The sequence below is a fragment of the Buceros rhinoceros genome, unplaced genomic scaffold (assembly GCF_000710305.1).
Source record: "Buceros rhinoceros silvestris isolate BGI_N320 unplaced genomic scaffold, ASM71030v1 scaffold16904, whole genome shotgun sequence".
NCBI lineage: Eukaryota > Metazoa > Chordata > Aves > Bucerotiformes > Bucerotidae > Buceros > Buceros rhinoceros.
In genome coordinates, this window is record NW_010406653.1 from 8276 (window position 1) to 26368 (window position 18093).

The 18093-nt window shown below is 52.6% G+C and overlaps 1 protein-coding gene across 1 annotated transcript in view; it reads right to left on the bottom strand.

Moving 5' to 3' along the window:
- Nucleotides 1-15308, bottom strand: part of CNTFR (ciliary neurotrophic factor receptor) — a gene marked incomplete at its 5' end in the record, with an annotated part of 22470 nt that extends 7162 nt beyond the window's left edge. The window contains 3 exons of the mRNA XM_010134210.1: nt 6819-6982; nt 14211-14377; nt 15191-15308. Coding sequence (XP_010132512.1) covers nt 6819-6982; nt 14211-14377; nt 15191-15308 — 449 coding nt within the window. The remainder of the gene's footprint in view (nt 1-6818; nt 6983-14210; nt 14378-15190) is intronic.
- Between the last annotated feature and the right edge of the window lie 2785 nt (nt 15309-18093).

Below are 18093 nucleotides of genomic sequence, written 5' to 3' on the forward strand. Positions count from 1 at the left end.
GTGCTCTGCTGCCAGGAAGCTGGCAGTGCAAGACTGGGGGGTTGGCACCCCTCAGTCCCATGGCAGGGATGCACGACCTCTCTGCATGCCGTGATAGAGACCATGTGCCTGTCCAAGGTGTTGTATCAAGCCTGGATGAGCCTGCTTTCCCCAAAATAAAAGGAGCACCCCAGCTATCATGGGGTGAAGCTGATCTTCTCACACAGCTTGTGCCACCCACAGTGATCAGGGGAATAAAGGAGGAAATCCCTCTTAAGAGGACAGTCTGGGTCTGCCATGTATCTCATGTCCTCGCAGCTTCTTCCACCTCTGGATGCTCCTCAAGCTATCTTGGATAACAGGGAAAATGGGGGAAATGGGGAGAGGGATGGGGCACATCTGTGGGCTCGACTTCACAGCCTCTTTTCCCCGCAACAAGTGGCCAGATCCTGCCACCTGACTGCAATGAGTTCTGCAGGGACTCAAGCTACAGAAGCAGCTGCTGTTTCAGGTGCCTTCAGTCCCTGCAACTGCAGGAAGATCCCAGCAGGCTCTCACCTGCCCTTGGCAACAGGGCAAACCAACAGCAGGAGCAATCCCCAAGCAATCCCTCCCCAAGCTGGGAAGTGCAGGAGGGTCACTGCAAAGAGCCACTGCAGCCTACGAAAAGATGTTATCAAGTGGAAAAGAAATGTTTTGATTTTTCCCTTTCAAAGTTATGTCTGGAGAGCAAATAGGTCTGACATTCATTACTAATAAACTAGCCCACAAATATCTCCTCCTTCCGCAGCACTGCAGGAATCAGTCAGGCTAACCCCAGACAAAACTTTCTGCCTGGACTGTGGAATAACTACAATGTTGTGAAAAGTGAGTGACCCCTTTTTATTCTCTGCCAGTTAGGCAGCAGAGAAGCCCAGCAGAGTCTGAGCTGTGGTCCCTGCTGTCACCCCCTCGCAGAAAAGTCTGCTGTGCCGCTGCTGCGCAGAGCTCAGCCCTGCTGCTGATCTGGGAGGACGAGTTATTGCTGGTCTCCTCTGCAGCTTGGGCTGTGTCACACCAGATGCAGCTGAGCGGCTCCCTTCTGGCTTAAAATAAAGAGCATCTTTGAAAGTGGATCTGTAAGCTCGTTAACAACAGGCTCTTTCTCCAGATGCGCTGCCCCCTCCTGCCAAGTGACAACTGGCAGAGCTTGTTTTCACTTGTGGCTGCAGGGAGGATGTGATCAGGGATGCTCAGGGTGCTCAGCACCAGCTCTAAGCCTGCTCGGTGCTGGCATCTGCTGCCCACAGGTGCATTTACCACACTGATGCAGTGGGCTAGGGGGTGCAAGCAGATGGGCAGAGCTTGTGCGTGGGCATCGTGGGCCATGGGAACCTGCTTGGCATGTTCTGCTGGTGGGCAGGGAAAGCTGAGTTTGCTGCTGCCACCCTACCGGCATGTAGGTGTGCTAGCATGCAGGTTAGCATGCACGAGTGCATGAGCACTCTTCTGCTCAGTTGCACCTTTACGGCTGCCTTTGGAGGACTGATCCTGCTGACTGCTCAGTACTTTTAGGTCACTAGCAGTTCCCAAGGGAGCTGAGAGCACCCAGACAGGGCCTCAAACCTGGCTCCATCCCTGGAGCTGGGGGAAGGGTGGAAAAGGTGATTTCTGAGCATTTCCCACCTCTATTCTCCTCCCAGGCACTCTCTGCTCCAGCTCTACCTGTCCCATGCTGAGCAGCAAGCAACATTATTATAGCCTCAACATTTTTCTCCTACCTACCAATTTTTTTTTCTTCTTTTTTAATCACTGACTTTGCAGCCAGGAGGGGAAGGCAGAGAAGTGCTGCAATAAAAGCTACCAGGCATGAAGCTGTAACCCAGCTCGCTCAGGGTGACCTCCTTGCCAAGGCTGCCTTGCAAAGAGGGAGAGTGCAGGCAAAGCAGCAGAGACACAGGGGGATGCAAATAGGCATGAAGAAGCATGCCCGCCGCAAAGTGACATTGCCACTGTGCTGGTGGGGACGCAGCTGTGGCAGGCGGTGGCACTAATTGCCTTCCCTGGCTTCATCCCTTCCCCTTGCCTGTCGCAGGCTCGATATGCATCAGCAGGCATTTTCAGGTTATTTCAGGCTGCCCCAAGGCAGGAACTTACAGACACAGCCTGTGAGATTCACCTATTTGACTGAAAAATGTTGCTTTGCCTTGGAAGATGAGCCTGACTCCACCCTGGCAGCCAGTCCCGACACGTTAGTGACAGTGGACGGCCTAGAGTACCATGCTCTCCTTACACCAACGAACCCAACCACTAAGTATTTGGCAATACCCACAAACTGCCTGTTCCTGTCCCCAAATCCCCAGATCAGAGTTGCTCAGCAGCAGAGCCGGCACAGATGCCTGCACTGGGAGCTGTGTGGTCCCACCTCCTAAAATCGTGGAATGGTGCAAGCACCTCTGCTTGCTTTTCCAAAGAAGAATGCTTCCAGCCTTTGCAAATGCTCATGGATGTGGCTCTAATGCTTCTAAAACAGAAGAGGAAGGAGAGAACCCAACCACGTTATTAGCTTTAAATATCTCATGACCTTTTACTGCAAACCTTGAGATCTGAGGCGCAGCCTGCCTCACGGTTCGTTAACATTTCATGTTGTCAGCGCGGCCAATGGGTTCAATTAGTCTTTGCGATGGCATCTGCAAATTGCTGGCAACCCACCGGAGGAAATCCTCCCTCAGCCTGGGCGCCAGCTCTGACGCTGCTTAAGAAATACTTTCTGAGCCTCGCCACGTTCCCAGGGTGTGCACTGAACTGATCAGTGCTCAGTGCATGAGATCTCACTCAAAAAACTGGGAGAAGAGGAGAGCCTGCTCCAGCAAACATGATAGGGTGGGAGAAAACTGGGTGCAAGACCTGTCTTGGGCTCCCCAGAGATGCTCGGGATGGTGCCTGGCCACCCGCCTGCATCTAGGGGTGAGCGCACAGATGTGCTCGCGGGGAGATCGCATGTGTGAGCGTGGCGATCACTGCTGTTGTGAGTTAACTGAAGGAGCCTGTAAAACCAGAAACAGGCTATTAGCAATCCATTAGGAAAGGGTATCCAGTTCCAGCCTAGGTAAGCCATTAGAAGAACATCTGAGAGCATTAGGAGAGCTCGCTTGGGGCCAGGATGGGGCTATAAAACAGAAGAGGAAACCACGCTAATCTGGCTTGAATTACAAACTTAAAAGCAGGAGAAAAATAAAGGATACCCTAAACATTTAATGTTTTATATTTAGGAGACAGAAGGGGAGATTCTGCCAAAAGAAGAAAATAAAAAACCTGTTTAGGCTACAAATATCCCATCTTTCTTCTGGCAGCAGAGGAACCACCAGCCCCTCTTCCAGAAAGGAAGGAACGTGACTTTAAAGTTGCTGGAGTTTCAGAGCGAGCTCCATGCTGGTGGGGTAGAGGGGAGTCGGTGAGAACCTGACGTGACACGATGTGACATCGCTGCATCCTGAAAAGCTGGAAAATGGCTGTGCCCAGGTTCAAGGGAGCTGCTGTGAGGCAGCATGATGGTGCAAGGAGAACCCAGCACGTGCCCCACTGCACACTCACATGGCAACTCGTCATCATCATCTTTCCACGATAATAATTCCCAGAGCACATCATCAAAATTCCCAGAGCAAACTGCAACACGAGCGCTGCTAAGTGGCCTGAGTGGAAAGGCACTGCTGAGCAGGAGAAAGGGAGTGCAAACAGCATGCTGGGGCTCAAACCACCTTTGCAAAGCACTGGGAAGGGGAGGAGGGTGTCCTTCTGCTTCTGTGTCAGCCCCAGATATTGCTTGGGCCAAACATCGCCTGGCTGTCTCTGGAAGGGGAAGGGGGTGGAGTGGAAACTTCATTTATGACTAGCTCGCATGGCAGTGGTCTCGATAAGATCCACCGCTCCTGCCATGGATGGCTTCATCTTCTGGTGCCAAGCCCTAGCATTATTAAAATGCTGAGAGGAAGAGCCTGGGAGAAAGCAGACGCTGATTGAATCAGGCCCTATGGTATTTGACAGCTCAACATCCATCTGATCCTATTAGCGCTCATTCGGTCCTGCCTGCTGAGGTGCTGTGCATATATCAGACCCCGCAAAGATAATGGGAGGCGGAGGAGAGAAAGGGGACCTGCTTCTTCGCCAAGAAACATCACATTTGAGCAGGGCTTCCATGGATATTCCTGTCTGTGGGCAGTCTCTGGTGCTCTCTTGTGGGTTTGCTCCTGCAGGGATGCTGCGCTTTCCATGGGGCTGCCAAGGGGGTGTCAGGAAGATGCTTAAAACCCACAGCCAGTGCAAGGGTGTGTTACCATGAGGAAGCAGAGACGAGGCTCAGTGTGGGGACCTTGGGCACACAGGAATATGCCAGAGCATGAGGTTACTCAGCTCCTCATGGCTGCTGGTGGAGATTCTCTCCCTGCTGGGGTCACAAGCTACCCCACTGTCAGCAAGCAGGTTGTGTGCAATGGCTTTTCTGCACTGGCAGCCAGTGGGGACAGCAAGAGCCAAGGCAGAAGGCAGCTGGTGGCAGAAGACCTTCACCTCAGCAAGAATTTAGACACGCCCAAGCAAGCATGGCATGCATGGCCCCTGCATCCTTTATCAGGGCACTTGTCCCTTTGAGCACTACCATAGGACAAGACGGATGGCTGAACTAGGCTTGGCCCTACGAAACCATGTCCTTCCCTGTTCTGGCTGGATTTGGGTGAATATGGACACCCCCAAGATGCCAGCAAGCAACAGGTCAAGCAAAGCAGAGCTCAGCATGACTTGGGCATGCTCCCAGCATGCTGGCACTGGTGAGATTTTTTTGAGTGCAAACTCCTACATTTACAGGGTGCCTGGCTGGGCTAAGCAGGCTGAGTGTGCCAAGGGGGTCCAAGGTCGGAGCAGCTCTGGCTGCTGCAGCACTGCCATCCCCTGGTGTTTGGGAGCTGATTGAATTAGGTTTTGCAAATAATTCATCTGATGAATAGTGGCAGTTTTCCTCAAATCATCCACAAATCAGATTTTTCATTACCTAGCCAGCGGGGCAGAGAGTCAGAAAACAAGGCTGATACCTCACTGAATGGTTGCACTTGCTCACCAAGCAAATTATTCCACAAACACACTTCTCCATCAGCCAGTGACGGGGACATGTCTCTTGCAAGGGGATATTGTCTAAAAGGACTTCTGTGCCCTCACAGGATGCTGGGAGATGAGCCCTTCCCAACCCTCCTTGCACCCACCATGAGGGCTGGTACCTCAAGCTCCCTCCACAGCTCAGGGTGTCTTTAAATAGGAGAAATCAAGTTTCTGCTACCTTGGAACTGCCTTTTATAGCCAGGGTGACCACGTCACCGGTGTCACCAGCACCTCTGTGTATTTCCCACCATTGCTGACTGCCCAAGAACACTGATGGAGAGGCCACTCGTCCCCTTGGAGGCCCTGTGGTGAGGGGACAGATATGGCTTGACCCCATGAATATGGAACCTAATACACAATGATGGAGGGACCAGCTGCCCTGAGGGTGTTGAGGCGAGAGGGAGCTCACTGGCTCTCCCACCATTTCTGGGTGCAAAACCCTGCACTGGCAGGGTGCTTGGCTGGATCAGGCTGTGGCAGGGTGAAAACATGAGCTTTTTCCACAAAAGTGTTTCACAAGTTGAAAACTCTGACATTGTCTTTGGTATTTCTCATTAATTTTTCCCCTTTTTTCACAGCTTCTACAATTCGAGCGTTTCTCCTCCAAGTGAAAAAAAAAATCCACAGTAAAAAAATCCTCAAACTTCACTTCTGCCTCCCTACCCCTCAGGAAGTTTCATGGGTGCTCTCCCTCTCCCAGGCTGGAAGCAAAGGGCAAGGAGATGAGCAGGAGAACCCTCTCCCAACCCTTCTTTGACTTTCAAAGCCTTCAGCAAACTCTTTGATCTGAAATGCAACCTGCAGCGCTGCCTTGTCAAAAAACCCAACCAATGGAAAAAGTTGCTGAGACATCAACATCTGGCAGAGACATAAGCAAAGCCTCTCATCCCCTCTCTCAGGTGCTCCTCTCCCCAAGAAGAGCTGGCCAGCAGAAAACCCTGCAATACAGGTGAGCTCCCCGGGAACTGGGTGCTGACTCCTATTTTTGGGGGCTTTTTTAGGCAAAATCCTCTATCAAACAAAGCACTTAACTGGCTTTTGACTGGCCCAGCTCGGCACAGAGGGTTACTAGATGAGCCATGTCAGCATGGCAGCACCTCTCCTCAAGCAGCAGATTGCTTTCCTTCACAAGCCAAGCATGCAAGCAGCACACAGAGGAAAAAGAAAAAGCCCATTCGTTATCTTCCTGCAGCTAACAAGTGAAATCTGTCCTCTGGGCTGCCAAGGATTTCACTGACTATTTTTTTTTTCAAAGAAACAAGAAATAAAACAAAGAAATACGATAACATCACGGCAATCGCTCTGTGACTGTGCTCTGAGTTACGGCAAGCGGTATTTTATCTTCAGTTCAAAATCTAAATGTGGCAGAGGCACATTTAAATGTGGTGACATTTATACTTTAAATGCCTTTTACATCTCGTTGGCAGGTTTTATACAGAACATATGTATGAAAAGTAGATAGGGGCCAAGGATGAAAATGTGGAGCAGGGAGAACCTGCAGAGCCATTTGTAGGCAGAATGTGAGTTAAAAGAAAGATGGAGAGGAAGAGAGAAGGGAGGAGAGACAGAGAAGGAGAAAAAAAGAGTGTAGGTGGCCTGGGCAGTAAATAGACTGTTTATCTGGTCCTTGTTCACTTGCTCCCAGTTCAACTTGTGTACAGCCACCAGCTCCTCCTGCTACCTCCCATTCCGGCCAGCTCAGCATCACTTACATGTTGCCACTGGTCCAGGATGAGGGGCCGATACCGCAGGAAGAACTTGAGCGGGAAAGACTCGGGGTCGGGCCAGGACGAGGGGTTTTGCCATGATACCTCCAGCCTCCGAGGGTTATTGGGCACAGGTTTGGCCACCACATTCTCCGGAGGGTCCGGCTTTACTGGAAGAGAAGAGGGTGGCTGGTAAAGCTTTGCACATGGCATCCTTCCTTACACCCTCAGCACAGCTGACTGGGCCTTGCACCATGTGCTTTCCCAGGGGAGCAGCCAACATGCAGTACATCTTTTTTTTCCCAAAGTAATCAGATGCAAATCATGTTTTCTTGTCCTGGTCAGTGGTACAGCTGTCCTGGCTCAAAATAACGACCGTTAAAGAGGTGCCAGTGCTGGAGACTGACACAAAAACCTGGACAGGGCAGAGAGCACCCCTCCTCCCCAGGGCTACTTGGGTCAGGGTGGAGGCCACCAAGCCCAAATCCTGCACTTTTCTCAAACCTCCTGATATCTGGGAGCATGGCCATATTCAAACGCACTTACCTCACAATATCGCGGCAGAGTTTGACTCTTGGGTTTAGGGCTGGGGTTTTGGGGATTCAAAGCATTAGCACATTGTATTTGCCAAGGGCAAAGGATTGCTGGGGTCACCTTCCATCCCAGGTATCTGTCTCAGCCCTGTTCTGCTTTTGAGATATGGAGATATTTTCTTACTACCTGACAAGTATTTCAAATTAATATTAACTGGCTGTTAATGAGCTATGCAATGTACTTCGAAGTTGCAGCTACTTTGAGAGTGCTGGGAGCAAATCACAGACAGGATGCGATGAGTGTCATTGCCCATTGCAGAGCGAGCCTTGCTGCTCACCAGGGATTTGCTCAACTCCCTGCAGCTCCAACACCCAAACTACAACAGCAAAGCTACAAGAAGAGTGAAATTTGGGTACACCCATGCTTGTTCTTTTCTCACGGCCAGGAAGAAACAAGGCACGAGAAGCTGGGCACATAGCTGTGCCTGTGGTGGAAAGGGGCTCTCTGCGAACTGTAAGAATAGCACTGCATGAATTCTCATGTCCTGGGAGGGCTCTTAACCCCCTCCAAAATCCACACATAGGCCAATGGATCCCTCCTGGCCTGAAAATCTCTGGATTGAGTAATGGTTCCCTGGTTCTGACCACCTCGAGTAGCTGCCTGTGAAGGTGAAGGAGTATCAAAATCCACTCCAAAGCATGGAGGAGGGATGCTGGGGCCATAGGGAGCCCCTCTTTGGCAGAGCTCCTGCCCTGCACTCAGAGGTCTTCTCCCCCATGCTGATGCCGGGCATTTGCCTTTTCTCTTGCTATCCTGCCTGCCTGCTGACTGTAGCTCTGCCCTATGCATGACGGGCATCACTCCCTGTGCTTTAAGCTGTATCAACCAGGCACTGATGCGGGGCCAGTCTGTTGCAGGTGGAGTCATGAGTGTGCCATTAACTGCCATCTCTGTTCCCGGATGATGGTGGTATCACAGCAACTGTCCTCAGGAAGACACCCTCGCTGCACCACCACCAGTTGCTCGTCTTAGGAGAAACCAGCCTGTGATGCTTTCAAACCCGCTTTCTTGGCCATGGGTGAGGCAAAGGAGCACCACTGAAATGGTGAAGCCACAGCCCAAACACCTTGATGGGACCCAGAATTGGCCCTGTTCCCCCTGAGACATAGCCGACCACCACCTCCCTCTCCCCAGCCCTCCTGTGCAGCACCCTGTCACACACCCTGCTGCAGTCCTTTGCCATCATCTTCACCACCATCCTGACAGCCCTCCTGCTTCCCCCAACCTTCCCTCTGCCACAATGGGTGCAATGAGGGCTGGACAGCTTCCTTCACCCACACTGCACCCAGCGCTCCCAAGATGCTCCTGGAAGCTTGGGGAGCAGCTCATGAGCAAGGACCCATGCCACATTGTGGCTCCCATTGATCCCTCTTTGTGGCAGGACAGGACACAATTTTCCATTTACAGCTTTATCCTCGGCAGGAGGGATGACTTGCTGGGGCTGTGCTGTGCTGAGCTATTCCAGATGGCTGTGCAACTTTTTCACTTGCTTTGAATCCCCAGGCTTGGGCTGGACATCAGCTTCCATCGACAGGGACTTGGAGTCCAAACGCGTATGGAAAAGTATAAATCCAGCGCTGGCTCAGCGGGCTTGGTTTGCAAAACAAAAGTCCGTCTGACTGAACGAATGCAGATGACTGTGAACTGCAGCTCTGCAGCAGGGAAGTGGGAAGCACTGGGCTAGGATGGACACGATGCAGTACTCCCTGGGATAATGCAGGGAGCCTGGCTATACTTTCTGGTGTGCCAGCCTGGAGCCATGGCAGAGGGATGCTTAAGAGCAGTTGTACCAGACAGGGCATGTGTGCTTGGAGAGCAATGAGAGATGCCACTGTGGTAAGCTGGAGGAAAGTGAAAAAAAAAAAAAGGTGCCCTGATGCTGAGGTGGGAGTCACCTGCCCACTTGGCAAGGATGTGACCCCCAAGCCGGCTCCTGTGGGCTGGAGACTGTCCCTGGCTCCAAGTGAGCACAGCAGAGCCCAGCCATCAAAGAGGCTGCACTCCTGGCTGCAGCAAGCCTTCAAATGTAGCTGTGGGTTAATGGGAAAACCAGAAGTCCCTGCTACCTCCCCATGTGTCCCCCCCGTCTGTGGGACTCCTGCCCAGGCTATAAAGCGCAGCAGTGCCAGCCCCTCCAAAAGTACAAAGCCAAAGCTGCTCCTGCCAGGTCCCTCCAAGGCGGCGGGGACGCAAAAGCCAGGCGAAGGGACCATGCCTCTGGCAGCTGGTCCAGCAAGGACAGACCTCTGTGTCTTAGGACAGACCTCCTTACACTGAGCTCATCATCACGGTTGGTACTGCAGGGGCCAGCTGACGAGCAAGGGGAAAGGCTGTGTCCAGCTCCCTGATTTCTGCATGACCTTGGATTCCCTTATGCTCCACAGCCTCCTGGGTCCCTGCTCTGCACAAGGGGACGAGCGCTCCTCCCTTCTCAGCCTTTGTCTGCCTCCATTTAGCCCATACATGGTGAGGCAGGGGCTGTCTGGCTGTACATCACCCAGCATAATAGAGCCCTGTCCTCAGCGGGGCCTTGCAGGCAGTAACGCAATAAAAGCAATAATAGTAATAATAATAATGGACGATGGGCATTAGGCTGAGTACTGGTTAAGCAGCTACAAAACCAGATGTAATATTATCCCGCAGAGCTCAGGGAGCATCATCAGACATTCCTGGGAAGGAGACTTGGCTGGGAGGCAACTCACAGCTCTTCCTGCTTGGTTTTCGTCTGACGCGTCCAAGCAAGGCCTCGGCATGCAAGAAGAGCCATGGAGAGAGGCTCTTCCTGAAGGCTCTGCGTGCTCAATCTTAACTGTGAGTCTTCAGCTATCCATCGTTCCTGGCTGTTGTTAGACACATCTCGAAATGAAGCCAGTGGTTCAGAAAGGCAGCTGAGACCCTGCAGCAGGGATGGGGTTGTCGCCCGTCCCATCTCTCCAGCGAGCACTAAAATGGATCCCTTGCGGCTGTTAAATATCCCCTGGCATTTTCCAAGAGCAGAGGGATATTAAACTCCATGTCTTAGCCAAATGTCAGTCTAGGTAATTTAATTCTGCCTCCCTAAGTAGTATGAATTGAACTGACCTTCTGTCTAGGCAACTGTACACCCATGTTCAGAGATTCTGAATTTCATAGAGACACAGCCACGCTTGTCCTCATGCAGACCCTCCAAGATGCTCTTAATCACCCCAGAGCTGGAGTTGGGACAAAAATAAATGACCTTTCCAAGGTCACACAAGGGTTGGGTGGCAGATTTGGGGAAAGCACCCATGTCTCCAAGGCCCCGTCCAAAGCTGCTTTCCTCCTTTTAGTGCTGTTCATCTTCTGCTAATTTGCCCATGCTTACATGACAAGAAAGGCGCTGAGATGGGATGTCGGTGTTGCTGCATGGTGGTGATGGAGGGATGGGCTGCATGGTTTCCTGGGGAATGCCTGTGTCCCCTACTTGGTTCTTGGACTGAAACACAAGTGAGGAAGCTGGGGTTGTGTCCTGGATGTCCACAAATGTCCTCAAGCCATCCCAGCCACCACAAGGAAGGTAGCAACTCCTGACACACCACCTCTTTCCTCACTGGCACCTTTCTCCGCCTCCAGGTCCTCTCCCCTCCAGCTCCTCCAGCCCCTTTCCCACCTCCTCCTGACTTGGGCTGGAGCCCTGAAGTCTGCAGGGCTTTGCAGAACTTTGCTTTCCCACATTCACCTTATTACCTTTGCAGAAGACATAATTATTGTAACAATTTCCAGGAGGAAGATGAGAAGAAAGGCAGCCCAGATCTCCTGCTGGTGAGAGATGGGGGCCAGAGGGCTGGAAAAGCTTTTCCAGTCGTCATTGAAAATGACAATGCAGAGTGACCCCTCGCAGCTGGCTGCTAATAACCAGCACAACACGATCGCCAGCAAGGCATGGGCTCGGGATAGCAAAAGAAAGTACCAGTCATTTTCCACTCAATTAGAGCCCATCTTCTGAGTGGCTGGGGAAGGGATTTTCTGCTGGGGGCTCCAAGAAGGGAGGAAGGAGAGAGGAAGCAAAACCAAAGAAGGTCACTCCCTCCTAGGGGGCTTTTTGTGTTTGTTCAGGCTGGGTGGGTGGTCCAACCCAGCAGTGTTCCTGGCTCAGATGGTGCCAGGGAAGGGAGATCCGTCAGCTTTGCACTGCTCTCACATTGGGTCCAGGCTGCTCCATTCCCAGCGAGGCACAAGATCAGGGCTTCACATATGGGGTTTAACCTCCATGCAGAAGGTGTGATGGTTTTCTCCAGGCTAAGGGGAAAACACAGAAGGCTCTGATATCTCCAGCCTTGGGATTGTAGAAGAAGCATCACGAAGCCACAGGTTAACACTCTCTCTCCATTTTAGCAGGATGTGTGCATGTCCAGTGCTCTCCCTCAGCATTTATTCAATGAGCTGATGCAATGGCTTTGTCCTGAGCCACACGGTATTCCACTCCTCCATCTAGCAGAGTGAAACATGGTACAGCTTCCAAGATGAGATCTCAGCCCAGCTGATGCTGGTATAGATCCCGATCCCCAGGGAACCTACTGAGTGCTAGATCCACACCACCAGCACCCATCACAGTGGGACACAGCCTCAGCTTGCAGCCACAGAGAAGAGAGCCAGAAGAGACAATGAAATGCAGAAGCTTCTGCAAGCAGGCCAGGCAAATGGGGCAAAATTGCATGGCAAAATGCACTAATGCAGTGCACTTGTTTTAATGGGAAACACCGGGATGGCACAAAGAGAAGCTCTATTCAGGATAGGTGGCTGTTGACTGGCAGCAACTGCATTCATCCTGTGATGATTCTGCTAAGCCTCTCCACTTCCTGCTTCAACATTCAGTCACCCCCATGCCTATGATTCTTGTGCACAGTGGCCATTCCAAATCCTCAGGAGGAGAATTTAATAGCTGTACAAAACACAGAGAATTTAAGGCCAGTAGATAAGGAAGTGTTTATGGGCTGGATCTGGGGTGCAGGACACAGCCCCTTCTATCAGTACCAGCCCAACGTCCCTTCCCCAAGTGCCATCTTGGAGGGCGTTACAGCATCTGCCAGGTGGTGCCACTGCAACAACTGGGACGTGTGCAGGCACCCTGCATGCCTCCAGGCTCTCTTGCAAGAAGCAGTAATATTGCACCCGTGCTAATGGCTGGCCTGGGGCAGCACTGGCCTCCGATCACCGCTCCTCTGACCCAGGCTGAGTTCAAACTGCTGGTCTGCATCCAGCTTGTGCTGGTGCTGAGATGCCCGGGTCTTGCAGCTGGGTGGCCTTCCCTGGTGGGTTGCCCTTGTGTGCTGGATGGAGGACCAGATGTTTGGGAAGCCAGGCAGGGCATGGGTGGGATGCAGATGTTACAGGACAATGCCCTGAACTCCTACAGGAGGGAATGCAAGGAACTTGGAAAATGCAGCCTAATTGCTGCTCTGGGCCCCACAAGCTGGAGGTTACCTTCATTTTTAGGGAGTGTATCTTTCACAAACACGATTTCCATTTAAGTAACTGAATTTCCATTCCAAGTAACTGAAACTCTGCTGCTTCCTTGCTAAGCTCCTTGCCTTGTTATCAATGTCCACAGTGCACCAATAAATACAAGCTTCGGATATGGACTGCAGCTGCAGGGACAGTCCCAACTTCAAAACAATTGCCCTGCTCTGTTCAGAGCTGGCACTGTGTTTCTTGTTCAATTTTTTTCCAGGATTTGGGGTAGAAAGGGAAAATCTGGGAAAGCAGTAGAGCTCCTTTTCTTGCACTCCAGCACTTCCACCCGCTCAGGACTGGGACATGCAGCATTTTGAAGGCAAAGCCTGACTGCTAGCTGCACTTCAAGGATTCATTTATTTGTTTTTCTGCTCCAGTAACTGCCACATGTAACCAGCAAATTGGTTTTCAACATATTCCTGAACTCCATACTTTCCCATTTTTACTGTTCTTTGAGGATGAACGCTCTTGTTGTGGCACAGGCTGTAATCTCTCTCTGGCTGGTGGCAAAAGCACTGTGCCCAGCTCACTGCTTTGCTTGGCACTGAGTTGCTTGGTCCGCACTGGTCCTTCACAGTTGGAGGAGCATCTGCACCATAGACATGGTTGGGCAGGATCCCTGCGGCACAGCCAGCAGCACGGACACCCTGGTCCCCAAGGCCTGCTTCTCCTTGTCCCACACTTCACACAGTGTCCACTGCCCTGGCCGGGCAGTGAAAAGCTAACAACAGGAGAACAGAGTTTTTAGGTGCATGTTAGGTAAGGGCTAAGGTGGAGGATAACTACATGAGGGCTTTATCCTACGACTAGGGATGGGGGCAAGAAATGGAACATTTTAATTTCTCTTCCAATCCTAACTCTCATGACTACTTCCAGCACAAACTCTCTTTTAGGAGCACTCATGGGGCAAGAAGGGCAATGTCCTGGACCGCACCAGTTTCACAGCCGTCTCACCTGGTACATGGAAGCTGCTTCCCCAACCCCCAAGCAGAATGGAGCTCAGCAACTACAGGACACCTGGACCACTGGGGATGGGACCTGGCAGGGCACCAGGCCACCAAAGGGACCATCATGGGGCTGCCTGTGGGCATCCTGCCTGGCTCCCCCAGAATGCTTAGGTGCCAGTATCAGTTACAGCGGGGCCATGAGAAGCAGGGGGGCATATGGAGGATGCCAGCGTGGCTCAGACCCTGGGTCCATCTCATGCATGGATAGGCTGTGGCTCCACTTGGAAAGTCTGCCCCTTCCCTGGCTCCGATGGGCAACACTGCGTGCAGAGCAAGCCAACCCCAACACCATCTCAGAGAGGCCAGTTGCTGCCCCGGAAGTTACCTATGGCGACCTCGTCAAAGGTGAGACTGGTGGAGCTTTTGCCCAGAGCATTCGTGACTGTCAGAGTCACCTTGTACTTCACCGTCGAGAAGAGATGGACATATCTGATGTGACACCTGTTTTTGGGAAAGGCATCCTTCTCGCAGACCATCTCTTTTGTGCCGTGTCTGGAAAGGAGAGGCAAGAAAAGCAGTTACCTACAGAGCAGTCCTTAGGGTGGGGGTGCTGGAGGGAAGAGGCTGAAGGAGCAGCACTGTGGCCCTGCTGTGTCACTGTCTCCATGTACCAGCCCCTGCTGCAGCCAAAGGGCCACTTTCTTCCTGCCAGGGAATTTTGCAGGCTCGTGAGTGTGATGTTAAATCCTACAACTGCAGAGCCTGTAGCGAATGTCGTCACACTGGCCCCAAGGAAAGGAAAAAACCCCGTTGAGGCTGGAGTTGGCTCTGTTCCTCCTGTGAGAGGAATGGGGTCTCCTTTCTGTTGGTGACACAGAAGATAACACATGGCACCAGCCTGTATAAGGGCTATGGTTGAACCTGGGCACAGAGTGCAGGACAGTGTCAAGCCACAGACAGTTCTAGGTGAGGGACACTGCTGCTGCCCAGCCACAGCCAGCATACAGCAGAAGGGAGCATGGTTGTGCCAAATGTGAGGAAAAACAATGGACACAACCTTACCCGTGGACAAGTGGTGCAGAGAGGATGGACTTGAGGAGCATGGGAAAAGGACTTGGGAGCCGATGGTGTTCCTGGTGCCCTCTGGAGAAATTGTAACTTTCTGGGGACAAAGCCCCAGTGCCAAGCATCCATTTGGATGTTCCTGGAACATCCTTCCCCAGGTCCATTTCTGGGATGCCAATTCCATACCCTCAGCACAGGCCAGACCCACTACCCCAAGACTTCATGGCCCTACTTAGGACCTGCCTCAGGCTGCAGCGACAAAAACTTGCCCCACTGCACCCTTCCTTCACAGGCACTTACATGACGGAGATGTTGAAGGAGTTGGGGATGTAGGTGGGAGTGGGCAGGTGCCAGCTGCAGTAGAAACCCTTTGGGTAGTTGTTGGACCGGCACATCAGCACTGGCTCCTTCGGGGGGACTGCCAGGAAAGAGAAAGAGCAATTACCCATTGAGGTGGGGCTATAATGAGGACCTGAAAAAGGGGATATCCCTCCGCTTTCACCTGCTGCCAGCTTGAGAGGAGACACAGTTTGCAAGGGGAGCCTAGTCTGTGTTCATCAGCTGCTCGAAGCATCTGGGGGCCTTTGTCCCATGTCCACTGCTAAGGTCCCCCAAGAAACCTTGCTTTAGAGTGGGCTGTGCACAGCAGCACACTTTCTCCCCTGGCAGCTCACTGGCTCTAATGAGAGATGGAGTGTCAGAGGAGGTTGGCAGGTACCAGGGGAAATTCTCTTCAGGGCTGCGACAGAAACGTCACTAATGGGGAGGAGGTGCTGCTCTCTTGACCCCATTAAGCTACAGCGCTCACGGCTTTCTCTGCTATGTCCCTAGGGAGTGATAAACTTGCTGAGGGATGATCCTCCTAAAGACCAGAGGTCCTCAAAGGAATGAAGAAGGACTGCATATGACAAGATGAGGAGGAACAACCTGAAACTAGCAGAGAAAATTCATCTCTGCAGGAGGACAGGCAGTGTTAACACTTTGAGCAGCAGGGCAGAGCATCCCATCCCAAGGGCCCTGCCTCCCAAGAGACACGGAGGTAACTGGAGACAAGACTACAGCATGCACAGAGAGCACAATTCCTCTGGCCTCGTCAGCTGGTCCTACAGGTTAGAGGCAGAAGAGGATTTTAAACATAATCAAGTGTTCATGCTACTCTTGGCTTTCCCAGACATGCATGCACTCTGCACTCTTTGCAGGAAGACTCTGCAAAATGCCACTAGCTGGTGTTTTCAGGAGGATGAGATGTGATACCTTTCAGCTGATAAATTTTGCCCTTGTAGCTTGGTAAAAGTCCCATCTTGAACTTACACTGAAGTCAACTCCTCTTAGTACCTGGACACTTGCATTGCCAAGAGTGGAGTTCAGCTCTGACTGCCCTGACTGAATATGGCACGCATTGCCATATTCACGCTCCCTGGGCTGCATGTGCACCAGGTTTTCCTCAGAATGGCTGTCTGAACCAGAGGTGGTCTCTCTTTCCATTCCTTCATCAGCCCTTGCCCCCATGCATCCCCCCAGGGTGTCCCAGGACATGTTATTCTTTCCAAGCAGAGGTTTTGAAGTAAATCTAGCAGACCTGGAAGCCTCAGCAAGAACACTGCTGCTCACAGCTCCGCCCTGGTCTCGGCAGTGCTCCCCACCACACGGCTAACCACTCTTCTCCCTGCCTCTCAGGCAGATGCCTTACCCATGGCAGTTACTGAAAATGAGATGCAAACTGGAATGCAGTGGTTCAAGAGTTCAGAGAGCACCTCCAGGCTGGGCAACTTCTACCCCTGAGGGCTGTAAGGGCAAATCTCAAGTCCCACAGCACTGTCCACGCACCACGTCTTACTATGAAGCAGCCCATACTGATGATGCAAGGAGGCTGTGCATCAACCTAACATGCCTCTGCATGCTGTGCCAGAGAAGTAAACGATGTAGAGTTGGCTAAGGGTGCACTAGCAGCATCAATGAGCTGGCAGCACCAGGAGGATGCCAAACCCTCAAGACATCAACGCAAAATGGGACATCCCTGCAGCCACGTCTATGCAAATCAGCCCTGCAGAGCTGCTGGTCTCCTGGTGGTCTCCTCGGCCTTGCTTCCCAGGTGCAGCCCAGGCCTCATTGGCATAACATGCTTGGAGATACAACTAGGACCAGAGCAGGACTCTGATCGGAAACAGCAGCCCGACCATGCCCTCTAGAGAGTGCCATCCCAGCCAGTTTGCTGTGAGCACAGAGTGCCAGGGGAGACACCAGGATCTGCACTGCACAGCAGAGCCCATGGTCAGAAAATGATGGGCTTTGCTAGAAAAGCTTTCTAGGGGGATGCCCTAGGGGGGCTCCCCTTTCTAGGGGGAGGTCCAGCTGCAGCACCCTACTGCAGTCTGCAGTCTGCAGAGGAGAAACTGAGGCACAGGGCTTGCATGCACACTGGGGCTCCTGGGGCAGGGCTGGAGAGGGAGTTAGTAGATGACAAGAGAGCCAAGGGCAGCAGAGTCAGGGAGGAGTGAGCAAGGAGCAGGAGAGGGAGCAGGAGACGGAGCGGGAGAGGGAGTGGGAGAGGGAGAGAGAGGGCGAGGGAGAGTGGGGTGGGCGGGGAAGGGAGGCTGCGCTGGTCTGCGACGCGTGTTCCTTCTAATGACTATTTCAGCCTTCAGCTGGCAGACGAAGGCCAGAACCTGGTTAATGAGCCTCCCAGCTAAATTATTCAAGCAGACCCTCCACAGCAAAACAGAGTGCCTCATTGCAAGGCTGGAGACAAGTCCTTGATCCCTGCTACAGCTCCATACTCCTCCTCCTCAGCTCCTTAACCCCCTTCCTGCCCCACTGCTGACCCCGGGGTGAGGTGGGAGCAAATGCAGGGCAGCATCACCGTTTGCAGGGGGTAATGGAGGGGTGTTGGGGGCTCTCTGAAACTTCGAAGGGATGCAGAGGGTTTAGGGACAGCTTTGGGGGTACGAGCGACCGCGTGGTGGCAGTGTGGGCTAACAGCACCCGCCTGGCACCCGGCAAACCGGGCTGGGGCTAGAAACCCTGCCTGGGGAGGGGGGGATGCTGGGGATGTGGCTGCTTGTGCTCAGCTGTCCCACACGACACGGGAGCCAGCCGGGAAGTCGGGTAGAGGCAGCAGAGGCTTTGGCAAGCATCCCTGAAGTCCTCCACGGCCCCTGCCCAAGGAGGAGGCTCTGACCAACCTACCCGACCTCGGATGCCTC